We start from the raw sequence: 17,440 nt of genomic DNA, 5'->3' as shown, positions 1-17,440 counted from the left end.
CCTGAGCATTTCCTTTGTTCAGGTGTGACTTGTACTTAGGACCTTGTCACCTGGACGAATAACTAGGAACTTTCTGTAAAATGTGGGAAACATTTAGCACTTCCCAAATGCTAAATGTCTAGTGCCTATGGGAAATGACATCTTCCATGGAAAATGCAGGAGGCAGTCTATGCTGCTTAAGTTAGGGTCTCCTGGAGCCCTTCACTGTAACCCAGAAACTGACAGCAATGCATTCTAAACCATTTTTTTACGACTAGGGGACCCAAGGCAAATCGCACTGTGCTCACCTTCCCAAACCTTATCCTCAGATGAAATTCAAGTTAACTCTGAAGGGAAAAGAAGTCTCCAAAACGTCAACATGGAGACTGAGAAATTGTAAAGATAAGAAGGCAATCCTGTCCACTTCTGTCTTAGGACTAAGGTCCTAGGATCAGGCTCAATGCTCCTGAGATCATCCTGCCCAATGGCTCACAGTCATTTCCCCACCATAAAATGATGGAGGGATGTCCCATGCTTCTCTCAGTGACGGAGCATTAACCCTTAACAGGAGGAAACTGGAAATGTTTTGTTTGAAAATGCCCCTTAGGAACCTGGAAGACAGGCCTGTGGGCCTCCTTTAAGACTGAGTTTCCAACCTGTAATTAATTGTACAGATGACAGTCCTGAGGTCAGAGGGATGAAGTTTGCCTGAGCCTTAGGAACCAGCAAGGCCAGGACAAAACCAAGATCACCTGACTTCCAGTCCCTGCCCTTCCCTCTACTTTGTTTTTCGTGGCAAGAGCTGGCAAGTCCTCCTTTGGAATTCTCCTTCCTCAATCTCTCATTCTCCATCTAAGCACAAGCACAACTGAGACCTGGAACTGCTCCTGACCATTCTCCTACAGGGCTGGCTCTGAAGAACTAGAACAGGCATTCTGAGCACATGCACGAGATTCTCGTATGAGTCTGGAGACTAGATGGACTACATTTGCCACTTTGAAAGTATAGGCAGTTTACCTTTGCCTGGTTTTAGCAATGGCTAACAAGGCAGGGTTAACTCTGGCTTTAAAAAGCCCTTAACTGTTTCCATAGCATTATGCTTATCTGAGAACCTGGTGACAATTGCACAGTGTCAGCAGTCCATCCTGATAATGAGCTGTCAGCAACTCAACAGCTAAGGCAGAAAGGAACTGATTGAGGAACTGCTGTGCAGTTGTTTAGTTCACTGAATTCTCAAGGTCAGAGTGTTTTCAAATTCTCTGGTTTCACTTTGGACCATGCCCAATCAGGTTTCCAGAAAATCGATCCTAATATTTTTAGAAAATGAAATTTGAGGCCTACTAAATGTACCTTGGGAGGTTAGTTCTATTTTGAGATACCATGGACTCAAATCTCAAGGTAAGAGTATCTCAGGTCCAGTTTCCCCTAAGAACAAATGTAATATAGTAGTTTATGTTGACTTTACATAATTTCAGATAAGCAAGCTACATTCTGTACTTAAAATAACAACTCGGCATATCGTGGGCACCTCTTTGCAGAGAGCATATTAGCTATCTCCTGCTGTATTAACAAATTACAGTGGCTGAAATGACAAACGTTATCGCACAGTATCTTTTGATCAGGAATTTGGGAGTGGCTAATCTGGGTGTTTCTGGTTCAAGGTCTCTCATGAGGTTGCTGTCAAGATATAGGCCGGGCTCACTCACAGGGCTGTGGCAGTTCCTCACCTCTAGCTCCTCTCCACTGTGCTGCTTGAGTGCCCTCACGAAATGGGAGTTGGTTTTCCCAGACTGAGTGACCCCAGACAGAGCAAGGAGGAAGCAATGCCTTTTATTACCATAAGCGACACACCATTACTTCCACATTCTATTTGTTGGAAGGGTATCACTAAATTCAATCCATACTCAAAGAAAGCGGAAGGAAGCTCCACTTTCTAGAGAAGCATATCAAAGAATTTGTGGATAGATTTTAAAACCAACCAAGAGACCAAAGCATTACTTCCTTATTCGTTAACAACTTACCAGTGCCCACTGTACCTTCCATTATTTTCAAATAATTTTTTTTCGAACCAGTAAGATAAATACCTGTCAAGTATCCAGGCAGAGAATTAGAGTGTACCAATTTCTGGAAGGGCAGGTTCACTTATGATAACTTTCTTGATGATAAATTTCACATTTTAATGACAATAACATCCCTCCCCCAAAGCTCAACATCTCTTCTTAGGCAAGAGAGGCTAAAATTACTTATGAAGGAACAACAATCACTGTACCGAGTAGCTTTCTTTTTCCCAGATATCTATTAATATTCATTTCTTTTCTACACAAAAGGCAATCCATGGTAAAATATTTTAATTTCACTTTTAAGGGATATATATTGAGTATAAAAACTGTACACATCTTCAATACAGGCCATACTGTAATTGTTTCCACCTAGTGGATAAAAATAGTACTAAAAGCGTATGAAAAACAAAACGTAGTCTACAGCCATGCTACCCTGAACAAGCCCGATCCCATCTGATCTTGGAAGCTAAGCGGGTCGGACCTGGTTAGTACTTGAATGGGAGACCACCTAGGAAGACCAGGTGCTGTAGGCGTAAAAAATGAAAACTAAGGAATTGTAAGTTGACAAGGTCCTTGCAATCTGTGAGGTCGACCAAGGTTATCTCGCCTAAAAAATAATAATAAAAACAAAACTTGCTTAATAGATACTTCATGCATTACCTTCTATAACTTTTTACATTCATATCACATAATTGATGTCCATGAATAGCTTTCATCTCAACAAATCCTGCAAAAATTTTCCATAAAGCAAACAATCTTTGTTTATAAATTTTCATATATATTGCCACCTCTGGAATTCTCCAGGCCAACAACCTGGAATACTGCTAAGGACCAGGAAATAATCCAGTCCCCAAGCAGTCAACACAATAAATGAAACCTGTCAGACTGACAACCGAAAGAGCAGAGAAGAACCGGAAGCCTGATACACTGACCTCAATCCTCATTTGTTAAGAGAACCGATAAAGCCCGTGCATTTTACTCCAGAGGACAGTCTTCCTAGAACCTAGTTCCTCTTTCCTATCTAATACGCTACTTGTAGAAAGCTTCCAATCTAAATTCTGATCTTACAGCATATCAGAGGGCACAAGAAGTGGCGGCTTATTTTTGTCAAGCCATCGAGACTGACACCTGAGAGCAAATGTTGGAAAAGGGACACTAAACAAATCACATCATTCTTGGGGCCAGTGTAGAAACGATCAATGCAGTACAACTTGAGTTTATGACAATAGCTGCGGAGTTATAAAGAAATAATTATGTTCCACGCACTGTTTAAGAATGTAACATATTTTAGAAAGATTTTTGATAAGGTATTTTTTAAAGTTTTTTTGCTTAAAAGGATGAGTTCTTAATCATTTGGAAAACACAGCTATTCAGAAAGTGAATTTCCTGAGGGTTCCAAAAAATTAAAGCTTGATAGATAATTCAAGCAGATATTAACTAAAAAAAATAATTTTACTACTGTCACTCATGTTAAACAATAAAGTGTCCTCAATTAGTTGTTAATTTTTCTTTATTTTTTTAAACCAATGGAGCTTATTTTTGAGATAGCCCAGTATAGAGTCCTCCTAAGCACCACACTACAATCCACATATTTGCTGCTGACATGAAACAAATGTAATATCCTTGACAATAGAAAGATAGCAAATGAAAAGTACAAGTCTCTCTCATAATTTCTCCCTACCTCCTGCACCCGGACATTCAAACATGACAGATGCAGACACACTTGGTTTCTCAGTCCCTTTCCTCAGCAATAAGTATTTAATAGTTTTTCATATTCATTCTTCAAAAACAAATATTAATGCCTATAAACACATGTCCTTTAGGAAATAGACAATATGGAATTTATCTGTTCCTAATTCACCAGTTTGCACTTTAATAGATTTTTTTTTGTTTTCTCCCTTCAAATTCTGAAAATTAAGCTAAAAAAAAGACCTTTCCCAAATTCTACTTCCTAGGTATTCTCTTCTTTTGTATCAAAAACAAAACAAAAAAGCCACCAAGAGTATCCAAACTTCTAATATCAATGAATTTCCTAACTGACAAGAGCAAGAATAGTAATTTTTTTCTCCTAGAGAACTTTGGTTTTTAACTGTAACTTTCTTTCAATGGGCATTTTTTCACATAACTGAATTCAATTCACAATGTAACTGTTTACTATGTGCAAAGTACTATGCTGTATGTACAGGGTAAGACACAGCCTCACCCAGGAAGAGCTTAGTAGCAGGAGGGAAGGCAGACAGGAGAGAGAAGCAAATACTATAATAAGCTCCCTAAGGGTGAAGAGGCGGCTGGGACCCTGCCCGATTAAATGAAAAGGACAGCAAATTACTGGCCACTGACTGGTGAAAATGAACATTACGCCCACCCTTGTGAGCTTCTCAGCTTCCTGCCTGCTTCATTCTTATCACCATCCTCCCCCGCCCACCCTCACACTAAGCCGTCTGGGCCTGCTTCCACATAACTTTGATCACTATTAGATGGCAGTGGGATGGTGGACTTAGAATAATAGTGCCAAGGCCCAAAGTGACAAAGGAAAGTCAAACAATAAACAGTATTTTTCATTACTGCACAGATGGTTACATGTAATTTTCCTCCTTAATTATTTAAAATGTTGTTGTCTTACCTAAGGGGGGGGTTTTGGGGATCCTACCCAGATCATGGAGTTAAAAAAGAAATAAGATTAGAATTCTGATGCTTTAAAAATGTGAGGAAAGATTCAATAAAGATACACACTCTTCTAAAGTACAAAACTATGTAATAGCTCTAGAGAGGTACATAAACCTCTGTTCTCTTCACAACAAAGAATGACAGTATGACAAATAATTTTGGCTTAAGTATTTTAGAGTAGTCATTATAAGACTCTGTTTTTATTCTAAAAGAGCCAGAACTCTAGAGACTAACAACTTGTCCTTCCCCTCATCTCCATTGCTTATGGTCCCCTTACAGAAATAACAAAAGATTGGAAGGAGAAAAAGGGTAGGAAATGTCAGCATGTGTAATTTTTCCATCAAGGCAGTGATTTATATGTGTGAACATATCTGTGGATTTTTCAGAGAAACAATCTTCTTGCTTTGGGGCTGAATTTGCAAATAAGGCATTCAAATCTCTAGATAATAGTATCTACATGAAAATAAAAACCATGTGAAACTGAAATGGTTACTAAATATAGTGTACAGATTATTAGAAAAGTCTGTTAGTAAATACTAACATAGTGCTTCTTGCTTCAAAATGTAATAATTTTAGATGTGAAAGTACTCATCTCTGATGAAAATTCAGGACTACAATAACATTGAATAGAATATTTATTGTGATTTTTTCCCCTGTGACATAAGATTGTTTATTTTTCCTAGCTCTCCAAACGACACAGTTGCCGAACCTCTTTCAGCTGGTCTTGCCTGAAAATAAGATAAAGATATTAGAAATAGATAAATATATACTCTAATTAAACCCCTTAATGCTGTCTTATGTTTAAAAAATTCCTCCACCCTAAGTAAATAATAAAAAGCAAATGGAAACATGAACCCACTAAGAAAAATGATTTATCTTAATGTTACCTGTGAATCATGATATTTCCATCCTATCATGTAATAGATCTGATATGTGGCAGGGATTGAACCATCCTCATTTCTGTACATTTCTACAAAGACAAATAATGGTTAAAGTCTGAAAACATGCAAGTAGGAAAAGTAATCTTCTTGATAAAAATCATGCCCCGCAAAGACAAATGGATATCAGGATACTCCCTGGACTCCAAGAATGCCTCATATGAAAAATCCTCAACACTGATAAGGTGACAGTACAGAAACAGTAAGGACTGTCTGGAAAAAGGAAATGAGTGAAAGGATCTGTGTTTTGAAAGGAAGGACAAGAAATCTGATGGAGCCTTAACAAGAAAGGAAAAGGCACTGGTAATTTTAAGAGATAAACAAGACAGGGCACAAGCTCCTCAGTGAGGCGCAGGTGGAAGAATGGTCAGCTCCCTTACCTCCATACACTGCGGCAGCCGCCAGCATTGTGTCTCGGTGCAGCAGCGCCTTTCTATTCCAAGCGCAGTTACTCTCACCCATTCCTAAAAATACACTACAGGCAGTTTGAGGCAATACAGTGAATACCCCGAGCAGCTCAATCAATATCACAGATTTAATCTTATTTCATCCAACTCTATTTCATTTTCTAATAGTTATGTAAAATAACCTAAACAATCTCATTTTGCTCTCAGATTACAGCTGGGCTTCTTAGTGACTCTCAGGCAAAACTATCAGAAGCTTCTGGATATTAAGACAAGTGAAGTCAAATTTCAGGAGGAAAGTCCCATAAGCGCTCTTTACTTGCTAACACTAGTCTAAAGTGTGCCAGCTGGGCAAAAAGCAAGTTGACTGGCCCCTTAGGTGAGTCACTGGGAGTTGGCAAGTACCTTTCTAAGGATACTACATTTTATCCCCTTTTAGCTGCTCTTCGAAAGAGAAAAGGACGCTGCTGCAATGCCCTTTTAAGCCATGGACGTATGAATAAATTAAGTATAATCATGAAACTTGGAAGAGGGCTTTAAGATTCATTAAATAGTATCAAAACTACGGTTTTCAGGTTTTACAATACTTAAATAATCTTAGATTAGGACTTTTCAGGGGCATTTTTCTTAATGTTTTAAAATTTGTTTTTAGATTTCTTCAAATTGATAGCTAAATGCTAGGGTTAATATTATTCTGCTGTTCATTAAAAATCAGTATATTTTACTTTTCTTTATGCATAAATTTAAATTACTTTGAGAGGCCATACTAGTCCTCAGAATTAAAATAAATTCAAAAGTAAAAATCCTTTATATTTATTCTCTCTATACTACATGATCAAAAATCAGTTTCTTAGTTTTGTTTTTCTACTTTCACAAAAGAAACCAATTAAATTCAATATCAATGTTCTTTAGCAGTTTAAAAATAATCTTTCAAGTTTTCAATGGTCTTATTAAAAACAGTCAACAAATTAGCTGTAATAAATAAATCTTTTTCTTCTCTCCAATCTCAAAAGGCTCCTTTTATTCCTTAAAATAATGAATCTCTGACTAAAAGCAATGTCCCACATCCTGTGGGTATAACAGACCCACCCAATTCATGAAGAACAATGACATATAAACTAGTAGATTAATCAACATGAAGAAAAAGGTGGATCTTATTTTTGCTGTCATGAAGCAGCTAGATGATCTCTGACCAATTGCTCTGGGTCTTTAAGGTGGCCAGACTCGATTATCTCTAAAGGCTTATCTCTTGGCAGGGGAAGGATGGGGGGCAGTTGGGGGACCGCAGACATTACATTCCAGGCTAAGGAAACAGCCTGCTTAAAATTACGTAGGATGATAATTAAAGATTATCTCTAATGCTAACATTTTAGACCCATTACATAATCTAATTTAAAAACATTCTCCTATAGAGTGAGTATCCAAGAGACTAGAAGTAAACTGGGACTCATTGGAAGAGTCTATTGCTGATGCTTGCGGTGCTTTCATTTCTGCTAATTTCCCATTGCTATGACTGACTATACATTAGATAACAGGCAACTCCCGTGGAAAACAGGTTTAATTTTTTTAATGTAAATACTTAATGCATTTCTATGAAATTTCACATCAAATAACTGTTATTACAACATACTAAAATTATTAGGCATAATGCTCTTTCTGAAGGCCTGGCCTAGGTTTAACCTAGACATAATGCTTTGATATAGAAATTCAAGAGCACTACTATATAGCACAGTTAGTAACTCTGATGCTAGGGCAGCCCACCCCTCCCTCACAAGGGAGGTACGTGGCCATGGTGAACTTCTCTTCCTCTTGTAGTACTGTGGTGTGGTGCAGAGTCTAAACTTAGCCTTTGAGATCATAATACCAGGTCCGACCTTTATACAACCTGGAGTAAAGTCATTTAACCTCTATTAAAGTCAGTTTTGTCATCTTTGAAATGGAATAATACTTCACAATGCACCCTGGTGCATTTACTGAAGACCGCCTGGGAAACATATGTGGGGACCTCTAACCAGCCCTGGGCTTTGGGATAACTGCAAAATCTGGGAAGCAGGTAACTGTTTAAGACTCTCACAGTGTTTTTAAGGTTAAGTCCAACTACTTATAAAAAAAAATTTAATTTATTAAGGTTTACTAGAAACAATGCTATTGTCTAAAAGAAAATAACTGAACTTACCATAAAACTACTGTGAAAGCCTCCAAAACTTTTCCTGCATTCATCGCTGATATACAACTTGTTTTGTACAATTAGGTAAACATTCTCGACTTTTTTCTGTGAATAATAACGGCAACTTAAATGAGAGACACCACAACCATCAAGAAAAAAGAAGAAAGCAATGTAAAATACCAAAAAGCAACCTGAAGGGAACACCATCTTCCAGCCTGCAAATCCACACACCTGGAAGTCTCCCAAGCTCCACTCCTCCTCCGTTCACTCCCAACCACTCTTCTTCCTATCTTTGCTGCCTCTGACCTTTTCACCAGTGGTTGAGATCTGAGCCAGACTGCTACACTTGGTTTCAATCCTGGCTCTCCCACTTACTAAATATATCACCTTGTGCTAGTTACTTCTCTCTGTGCCTCAATATCCTCATGCATAACAAGAGAGGTTAACTATGCTAGCTCTGAACTTACCTTCCTCATAAAATATGCTCATAAACAATGTTGGAGGATGAGCTCTAACACACTAATCTGTTTGTCTCTCCTCTGTGCAAAATTCTTCCAAGATACTACAAGGCTCATCTGATAAAATCTAGAAGCCTCTGATGGACTATCCTGCATCATTTTCCATCATCTCCCCATTCTACTTGTTCAAGCAATACTGAATTACTGCAGTTCCTTTAAAGTAAAGAAAATGTGTATCCTCCTCCATCTCTATAATTTTAAACAGGTTGTTTCCTTGGCCTAGAATGTAAAGCCTGCAACCCTACCCCCAAATCTGCACCCACCCTGGCAAACTCATTTTGACTTAGGTGCTGCCCCTTGTGCAAAAGCATCTCTTGACACCCTAAGCAGATTCAGGGGCTTTTTCTCTTGTGTTTCTCCCTATACTTAAAAACAAAATACTTAATTTTACAGTTAAATGTACACATCTGTCTATATGTGTATCTCTCTTCTAGAGCATAACTCCCTGAGATCAGGAACTATGTATTCCTATCATTGGCTCTGTGGTTGGCACATGGTAGATGCTCAATAAATGGTAAGTAAATGAATATAAAATCAACTAGTTAATGTTTATATCTACTTTGTTAAATATCACTTTTACATGTTATCTTCAGATAATTCTTCTTAATCTTCCTAAAGAAACATCTAAAACTAGAACATATGATTTGTGTAAAAAGCTTTACAAGAAAAGTGAGAAGCACTGGCAAATCCTCTTAAAGGTAAACAAAAGACAATTCCTCAAAATAATGACTGATTTAAAACCCAGGTTCCAACTGGGAGGGGGCATGCAGCAACTTTCTGGAGGCTGAAAATGTTCTATACCTTCATTTGGATGGTGGTTAAAAATCCAAGCAGCTGTACAGTTAAAATTAGTGCATTTTACTGAACATTTAACTTCAATGTAAACACATACACACAGATCAAGTATGCAGTATAGGACTCTGGATTCAATACATAAGTCTAGATTTAGTATAACCATGGACAAGTTACCTAACTTCTTGATATCTCAATTTGCTCATCTGTAAAATAGAATATTAGCAAACCTCACAGAGGTTTTTTTGTACCTAGCACAGAGTAAGCACTGTATTTTTAAATCAGCAGGCAGCAGCCACTTCCAACCGATAGGTCTAATTTCTAGTCTCTTCTTTCTTGAAATGAATCATGAGCACAGCACTCATATAGCAGAACAAAAATAAATGCTGTATCTGAAAATTATTTTTATCACCAGAGTCTAAATGATAAAGTACCAGCCCACCATCATCTTTCAAGCCTTTGAAAGGGGCTTTGAAAGGATGAAGGGGCTCTGTGAGCACATCAGGGGGAGCCAAATGCTCAGGAGGAAATGTGTATTACTGGTCCCCTGTCATCTTGGGCATGCATACTTAAGGCTGCCAATGCTTCTATTAAATTATAATGGATAAAGAGTGACTATAATAGTAAGTTTTTGGCTACACATCTTTCTCCTTGTAATACTCAAAGGAGGCTGGATGATGGGTAAAATGGACCTGTTACAAACAGGTAGCTTTAAGAAGCAGTAAATCAGGTAAAAGTTCCAGAGCAAGAGTCAAGAAGGCAAGAGTTTGGCACTTAATTCTTCCACTAAGAGACAAGTGTTTTCTTTGGGCCTAATTTTTCTCACCTGTAACACGCAGATGAAGTAGTAACCAGAAGGCTATCAAGAGAAGCAAGTATAACGATGTTCACAAAAACTATAAATCTATAAACAAAGTATTTATTTTTATAATCCTCTTTAACTTTTCAGGATCCAGATTAAGGTTCCCTTGGGTAAATGTAGTTCTGGTTTCATAGAACAGACCTTTAATCTGTTCAGCTTCTCTCATTCATCAATACTGTTTAGGCCGTTGGACTACTTAACATAGAACAAACCTCATAAATTCTTACTGAAGTTAAGTTGAAGCTCTCCTTTGAGAAAATCGTTCTCCAATAGCCCTCTCAGTGGTAGATATGTATTTTTACGTACCTCACCTCTTTCACAGTTGAGAGGTAGGGTCTCTGTCCTTGCTGCTCAAAGCCTCTTCCAGGCCATCACTTTCCTACCTTACTAAACCCGATAAGATGCACACTATGTGGCCAAAACCCTCCCCTACTCCTGCTTGCTGTCAAACATCAGGCTCCCAGTCCCTCTCCTCATTCATCAAAGGAATTGTCACCGAGTTCCGTTCACCTCTGTACCCCAAATCCTGCCGCCAACTTGGGTGACTTCAATGTTAATAAGCACCAAATACCATGATCCCTAAGATTTTTTAGTCTTCTCACCACTAATGGACTTCTCCATCACTCCAACATGGCCATTCCACCTGTAACATGTTCCAGACAAAATTATCCCTTTACTTCCAAAATCATCAATTCAAACATCCCATTTTCAGACTGTATCCTCCTGTCCTTCAAACATGTTCAGGTATTTCAACCATGATCATTCAATCTTCAGATCACATGTGCATATCTCCTCTACTTACTCCCAGTCTATTAACTTGTTTTTAGTGTCTCTGGTCCATTATATCAATTACACTCTTGGAATTCCCTTTTGCCTTTGCCTCTCTCTACTAGCAAAGCCCCAAACCAAACTAGCCCAGCTATCTGTTTTGGTTACCTGCCAAGTGTCATTAGAGAAAGTCAAAGATGTATTTGACTAACTTTAACACTTACTCTGATTGATTCACCTTCCTATTCTCTACAATGACTATTTCAAATGATCTCCACTCAATTCTCAAACTTCTGATCCTTTCAATCTCAGTATATGGCACTATTTTGTTTGACGAATAAAAGAGATCCATTGGATGGAAATTTCTTGCTATCAAATATGAACACCTATGTCCATTGGCACTATGCCTCTTCTCTTCCTTCTATGTCTCCCCACCCTCCTCAACCACCCTTTATCCAAGATCAATCCACTCTCAGCCTTTGTATCTCATCCCCCTTCTACCTTATCACATACCTGACACATCAATTATCCCTTCTCTTTCTTCTAGTGTCACTTCTACAGAAGCACTTAGTCTTCCAATCAGCAGTTAAATAAATTCAAGTCTTAAGACAAAACAAAATGAAAAACCTCCCCCCACCTCATGTTCCTCTCTTCTCCTCTGACACCTATAACCTTTCCATCTCTCACCTCTTCTTCACAGTCAAGCTTTTTGAGAGAATAGTAGATATTTGCTGTCTTTGCCTTCCACTTAATCTTCGACCTACCCCCATTACTTCTACTCCCATCACTCCAACAAAAGAGCTCATAGTACAGTCACCATAACCTTATTTCCAAATCTAATGAACTTCACTTCTCAGCAGCATTTGATGTTTTTGAGTGCTCCTTTGTTTTAAACTTTTTAGGTTCCCTTTGTTGTGAACTTCTCTTAGTTTACGTAATATTACACTTTTCTATGGTATCTCCTTAACACCTTAGTAACTATTCTATCTCAGTCTCTTTGTAGGCTCATCCTTTTAGACAGTCACTATATACACACATATATATGTTAGGTTCCTAAAGGCTCAGTATTAGGCGGCTTTCTCTTCTCACTCCATGTTCTCGCTCTAGGCAATTGCTTCAAATACCAACTATTCACACATGAGTTACAATTTTTAAATCAGGCCAGTTGCCTCCTCTGTTACATACCCACATAGCTGACTGCCTACTTGACATCTCCTCTTAAGGTATCTGAAAACCACTTAAAACTCAACATATGCAAATGTGAACTCAAGAACTGTTCCTGCCCATACTTGGTCTTCTTCTACTATTTCCTCTATCAACAAAGGGCACCATCTATCTGGTTAAGTCAGACAAAACTTAGCAGTTATGTTTGAAATGTTGCTCTCTTTCATCAGCCCACATGTAATCCACCAGCAAGAACTTGTCATATTTACCTCCAAAATATCTCTAGAATCCATTCATGTCTCTCTATTCCTACTGCTACCACCTTAGTCCAAACTACTGCCATTTCTCAAGGAGCTTTACCACATTATGTCTCCCTACTAGTTTATCTGCCAATCCAATCCATTCTTTTCAAAATATAAATCTGGTATCTGAACCCCATTTCCTATCCCCATTAAAATGCCTCAAAGGGCATTTTAAGATAAAGGCAAACAATCTTAATGAGGACTATAAGACACTACTGTGGGAACTCTGGCTCCCATGTACCCACCAATTTAATCACTTAACTCTTCTCTTTACTCCCCACATTCCAGCCAAAATGCCCTTCTTTCGGTTCTTATTACGTACTTTCTTGCACATGCTGTTCTCCTTGCCTGGGACTCATTGCCCTCCCCTCTTTACCTCTTCATTTTTTTGAGCACCGTCACCATTTCTTTAGACAAGACTTTGGTGACTCTCTCAGACTGAGACTTACCCCCTTGACCCTACACTAACCCAACTACCTACTTTTTTGTGCCTGGACCTGAGCTGCCAACTGCTGCTGGAGAAAGTCATTAATATATTCTACCATCCCCAAATACACCCTTCAAGAAAGTCCCGCCATCCTCTTATAGGTAGATATAGCACTATTTACCTCTACTTCACAGCACTCACCATAATTCTAATTTAACATTTATCTTCGTGGCAGGTGCCTGAGGTCTGCCTCATAAGCTCCCTGAAGACAGCCTGCCTTCTCATCACACATGTATCCCTAGTGCTTAGTCCCAATGCTTGCCATTGAGTTGGCTCTCAAAATAAGACTCCCAAATGGAGTCTGAAATGCTTTAAAGTGCCTTACCTTGTAAATCTTCCATCAATTCAAACATTCCAGGATAGTTAACTTGAATTTCATCAGTGTCCTATTTATAAAGAAAAAGAAATATTCATTTGACATTCATCTCAAAAAAAAATCCAGATTCAAAAAAAGGCCATAGAGACTACCCAGATCTATCTCTCATGATAAGCAGGAAACTTCTCTACAATACTCTTCACAGATGTCATCTGGCTCATGCTTGATTTATGAAGATTTCAAATTGCAGAATAAATATTCACCATTTTATGAGAACTTTTCCTAAAACTATCAACTAGTTCTAGTTCTGTTACTGGGAACAACACAGAGTAAGTCTATTCTGTACTATGCAAACCATTAACCTCTTCTTCAAGTCTAAAAACTCTTCCAGGACACTGTAGGGGAACAGAATTTTTCTACCCCCAAATATGTCTCTTTGGAATGAGGATGATTTTAGGCTGATTATTTTTAAGAAAAGGCTCAGGAAGAGCTTTTTACTCTTAACTGCCTAAAAGAATTTAGGTCCAAGTAGAACACTATCACCAGAGATATCCACAAAGAACTTGGGCTAAGTGTGGTAAGGGGAATTTGGCAGGACTTGAAGACCTAAGACCTTTCTGTGTCCCACTGTCTCTGCATTTGTTTTTCCATCTTCATGTAAATTCCTTTCCTTCACTTTGAAGTTCCAGAATCCTACTCCCTCTCCATAGTTCAGAATGGTATATAAGCCCCAATTGCCTGACTCTCTGTAAGTCTCCATATTCTTATGCAGCCCAGTACATAGGAAATTTAATTTTATTTTCTCCTATTAATCTATCTCATGTCAGAAGAACCTAGAATAACAGAGAAATTTTTCCTCCCTGACACCACCATAACTTTTTTAGGGGGAGGGGTTAGTCTTCTGGACAAAATTTATAGATCATCATATGTTCTCACTGCATTTCTCTGTACCTAGTCAATATCAATCCCTTTTAAAATGTGGTACCCAGAATCAATCTAAACAGGCTCATCTTCCAAGATGTTTTCATTGTACTTCTAGTAATGCAAAACAAAACGACCAGTTCTTTTTTTATACCTGAGAGATACAAAACAAAGCAAGAATTTGCATACAATGTTGATCAAGGATATAAATCTGCTAAAATTTCAAATGTAAAGATTCCTTGACTTAGTAATTCCATTGCTAGAAACTGACCTGACAGACGTGCCAAGATTCTGTGAAAGGAAATTCACTGTAGCGTTTTTTGAAAAAGTAAAAAATAAACAATAAACAAAACCCCAAATACAAACTGGAAACAATTTCAATGTCCATTAATAGAGAACTGGTTAAATAAAGTATACCTATATAATGAAATACTGTACAACTTTAAAAAAAAAAAAAAGATTCAGTAGATATACATTTGTGGGGGAAAATCTCCAAGACATGTTACTGACTAAAAAGAAAAGAGTGCAATATAGAAAAAAAGCAAAAGAGTATATATTGTTGCATATGTTGGTTTTAAGTGATATAACTGTATTCTGGTTTATGAGGAAAAATTGTTCTGAAAGGATGTATGTAACAGTTAACAAAGGTCACCTTCGGGGAGAAGGACAGGGTGCCAGAAGTCAGGAGGAGGAGACTTTTCACTTTAGACTTGCTCCGTATTATCTCATTCTATCTATACATTTTTTTAAATTTCCTTTTAGTTGTAAACATATGCATGGATTAGGTTGTGTGTGTACTTTTTAATAAGACCATCTCTGGGTAATCCATTTCGTCTATACATTTTTCTACATTAAGAAACTATTTTTAAAAAGAGATTCTAAGATTAAAAACAAATTCCTTCTAAACTAAAACCCAGCCATTAAGCAATATCCTTTGAAAAACATTTTTTCATGAAACCAACTAAAAGCACTATCACAATCAAAAGAGTACCACAATAGTTTTGTCAAAGGCCTTATTCAAGTTAAGAAGGACCATACCTGCAGTTTTCTCCTAATATACTAGTCTGGCAACTACATTTTAAAAGGAAATGAGCTTCACTTAGAATGCCAACTGGCTCTGAAAATAATTCACTAAGACGATCATAAATGAAAATATAACTATATGGTTATTATTTAACTTTAAAAATAAGAAACCAATGCAGTATGAAAGCAGTGTATCTAGTGTATGCAACATAAACCTGTATAAATGATTATATAAAAGCTTCTTTGGATGGAATTTTTAGAAAATGAGTTAAGATGCAATATTAATACAGCACTTCAGAGACAGTGTATATGTCTCAAGGAACAAATTTATTGATTTCTTATTAAATCAGCAACTCCCTAATTTTATAAACTATAAATAAAATTCTATACCAATACTTCTGTATCATATTCATGTTTGAGTCATTCAGTTCACTTCCAGAGAAGACTATGAAAGGTATTCTGAATTAACAGATTACCCGATTAACAGAAATGTAGGCTTTTAAATGCTATAATGTCAGGATAAGCATTTTTAATAGAAATTTAAAATGCATAACCCACTTTAAAACTGTAGAAAACCACACAGGTTAATATAATTTAACTTTCTTTTGAGGACTCAGAATATAAGTCCTATCTTTTTCCTAACAGGTAACACCTTTTCAGTCCCCGTATATTGCTGACTAACCTGTATGCCCTAGCACACATAATTCCTTACTGTCACCCCACAAACCTTTGCACTATTCCTTTCTGCGTCACTTCCATTCCCTCCTACATTTTTTAGCAGCTTTACACTCCCATTCACAGATTCTCTTTATTTCACTTCAGTTTGTAACACAGGAATATGGGACACAATTCTTAAGAGGGTGGACTCTAAAGGTAATCTTTTTCTTATTATAAGTAAAGTAAATATTAGAGATTAATGCTTTAAACCAGTGGTTTCTGATCTATTTTCAGTCGTCGTCCTCTTTCAAGATCTGATGAAAACTACGAGCTCTGTCATTTACATACAAACAACAAAAACAGGTTTTTTTTACAATGCCAAGTGTTATTGGACCCTCTAAGGTCTACTGACAGACCCTCTTTAAACCCAAAAAAATCAGGCAGGGATTTGTCTGTTTTATTCACTGCTATATCCAAAGTATTTATAATAGTTACCTGGCACATAAAAGGTACTCAATAAATGCTTGTTGTAAGATTGAATAAATAAATGATAACACAATACAAGGACAGTCATTTCAGAATTGTTTCTATTGGCATAAAAACAACACCCCCTCCAAAAAAAAAAACTGGAACGAACCTAAATGTTGTTCATCATGGAAATAGTTAAATAAAGCTGTGGTACAGTCATACTAGGGAATAACATGCAGAAGTTAAGGAGTCAAATATGACTCCATTGATTTGGAAAACAGTCTAAAATATACTGTTAAGAATGAAAAATAACTTTTAGAAATATATACATATATATGTATGTCCCTATGTAGTATAGCAAAGTATTTGTTTAAAAAATATCTGGGACATTACATAAACTGACGATAATAGCTACTTCCAGGGCAGCAGTATTCAAAGTGTGGTCTGGAGAGTCCTTGGGTTTCTAGGGCCTTTTGGGGGATTCACGAAGTCAAATTATTTTCATGATAATACTAAGATGCTATCTGACTTTTTCACCTCTCATTCTCTCATGAGTATACAATGGGATTTTTCAGAAGTTAAATTACATGTGATATTGCAATAGATGTGAACACAGTAGCAGACATATGACTAGCTTTTATTATGCCATACATTAAAGAAATATGTAAAAATGGAAAGCAATGACTTCCTTTTCTCTCAATATTTTTTCTTTCGCAAAAGTTATTTATATTAACATGTCGTAAGTTATTGCTAGTTTTAAATGAATAAACACTAAAATTGTTTCAATTTTTAATATGGTTAATATAGATAAATATAACTCACATAAACAAAATTAAGGTCCTCAATAATTTTAAGTGTGTAGAGAAGGTCATAAGACCAAAATTTTGAGAATTGTTACTCCCAGGAGAGAGCTAAGACTGGAGGACTAAAAGGGAATGACACTTTTA

The 17,440-nt window shown here is 37.1% G+C and overlaps 1 protein-coding gene and 1 pseudogene across 10 annotated transcripts in view; one reads left to right on the top strand and one right to left on the bottom strand.

Annotated features, from left to right (window-relative positions):
- The first annotated feature begins 2,454 nt into the window (after nt 1-2,454).
- On the top strand, nt 2,455-2,572 carry LOC111747014 (annotated as a pseudogene).
- A 2,751-nt stretch (nt 2,573-5,323) lies between these two features.
- The window catches only part of NDUFAF5 (NADH:ubiquinone oxidoreductase complex assembly factor 5), a 33,990-nt gene continuing 21,873 nt past the window's right edge, over nt 5,324-17,440 (bottom strand). For 5 of the 10 annotated variants that reach the window (XM_011370331.2, XM_011370325.2, XM_023537458.1 and 2 more), the window contains 4 exons: nt 13,434-13,494; nt 6,025-6,108; nt 5,594-5,676; nt 5,324-5,434 (listed from right to left, as the gene is read on the bottom strand). In XM_011370331.2, the coding sequence (XP_011368633.1) occupies nt 5,342-5,434; nt 5,594-5,676; nt 6,025-6,108; nt 13,434-13,494 (321 nt within the window). In that variant the 3' untranslated portion in view covers nt 5,324-5,341. The other 5 variants (XR_896486.2, XR_002783140.1, XR_002783137.1 and 2 more) reach the window with 5 other exon arrangements.

This window comes from Pteropus vampyrus, unplaced genomic scaffold (assembly GCF_000151845.1).
Source record: "Pteropus vampyrus isolate Shadow unplaced genomic scaffold, Pvam_2.0 Scaffold7, whole genome shotgun sequence".
In the NCBI taxonomy this organism is placed as follows: Eukaryota; Metazoa; Chordata; class Mammalia; order Chiroptera; family Pteropodidae; genus Pteropus; species Pteropus vampyrus.
This window is presented reverse-complemented; position numbering and strand designations above follow the sequence as displayed.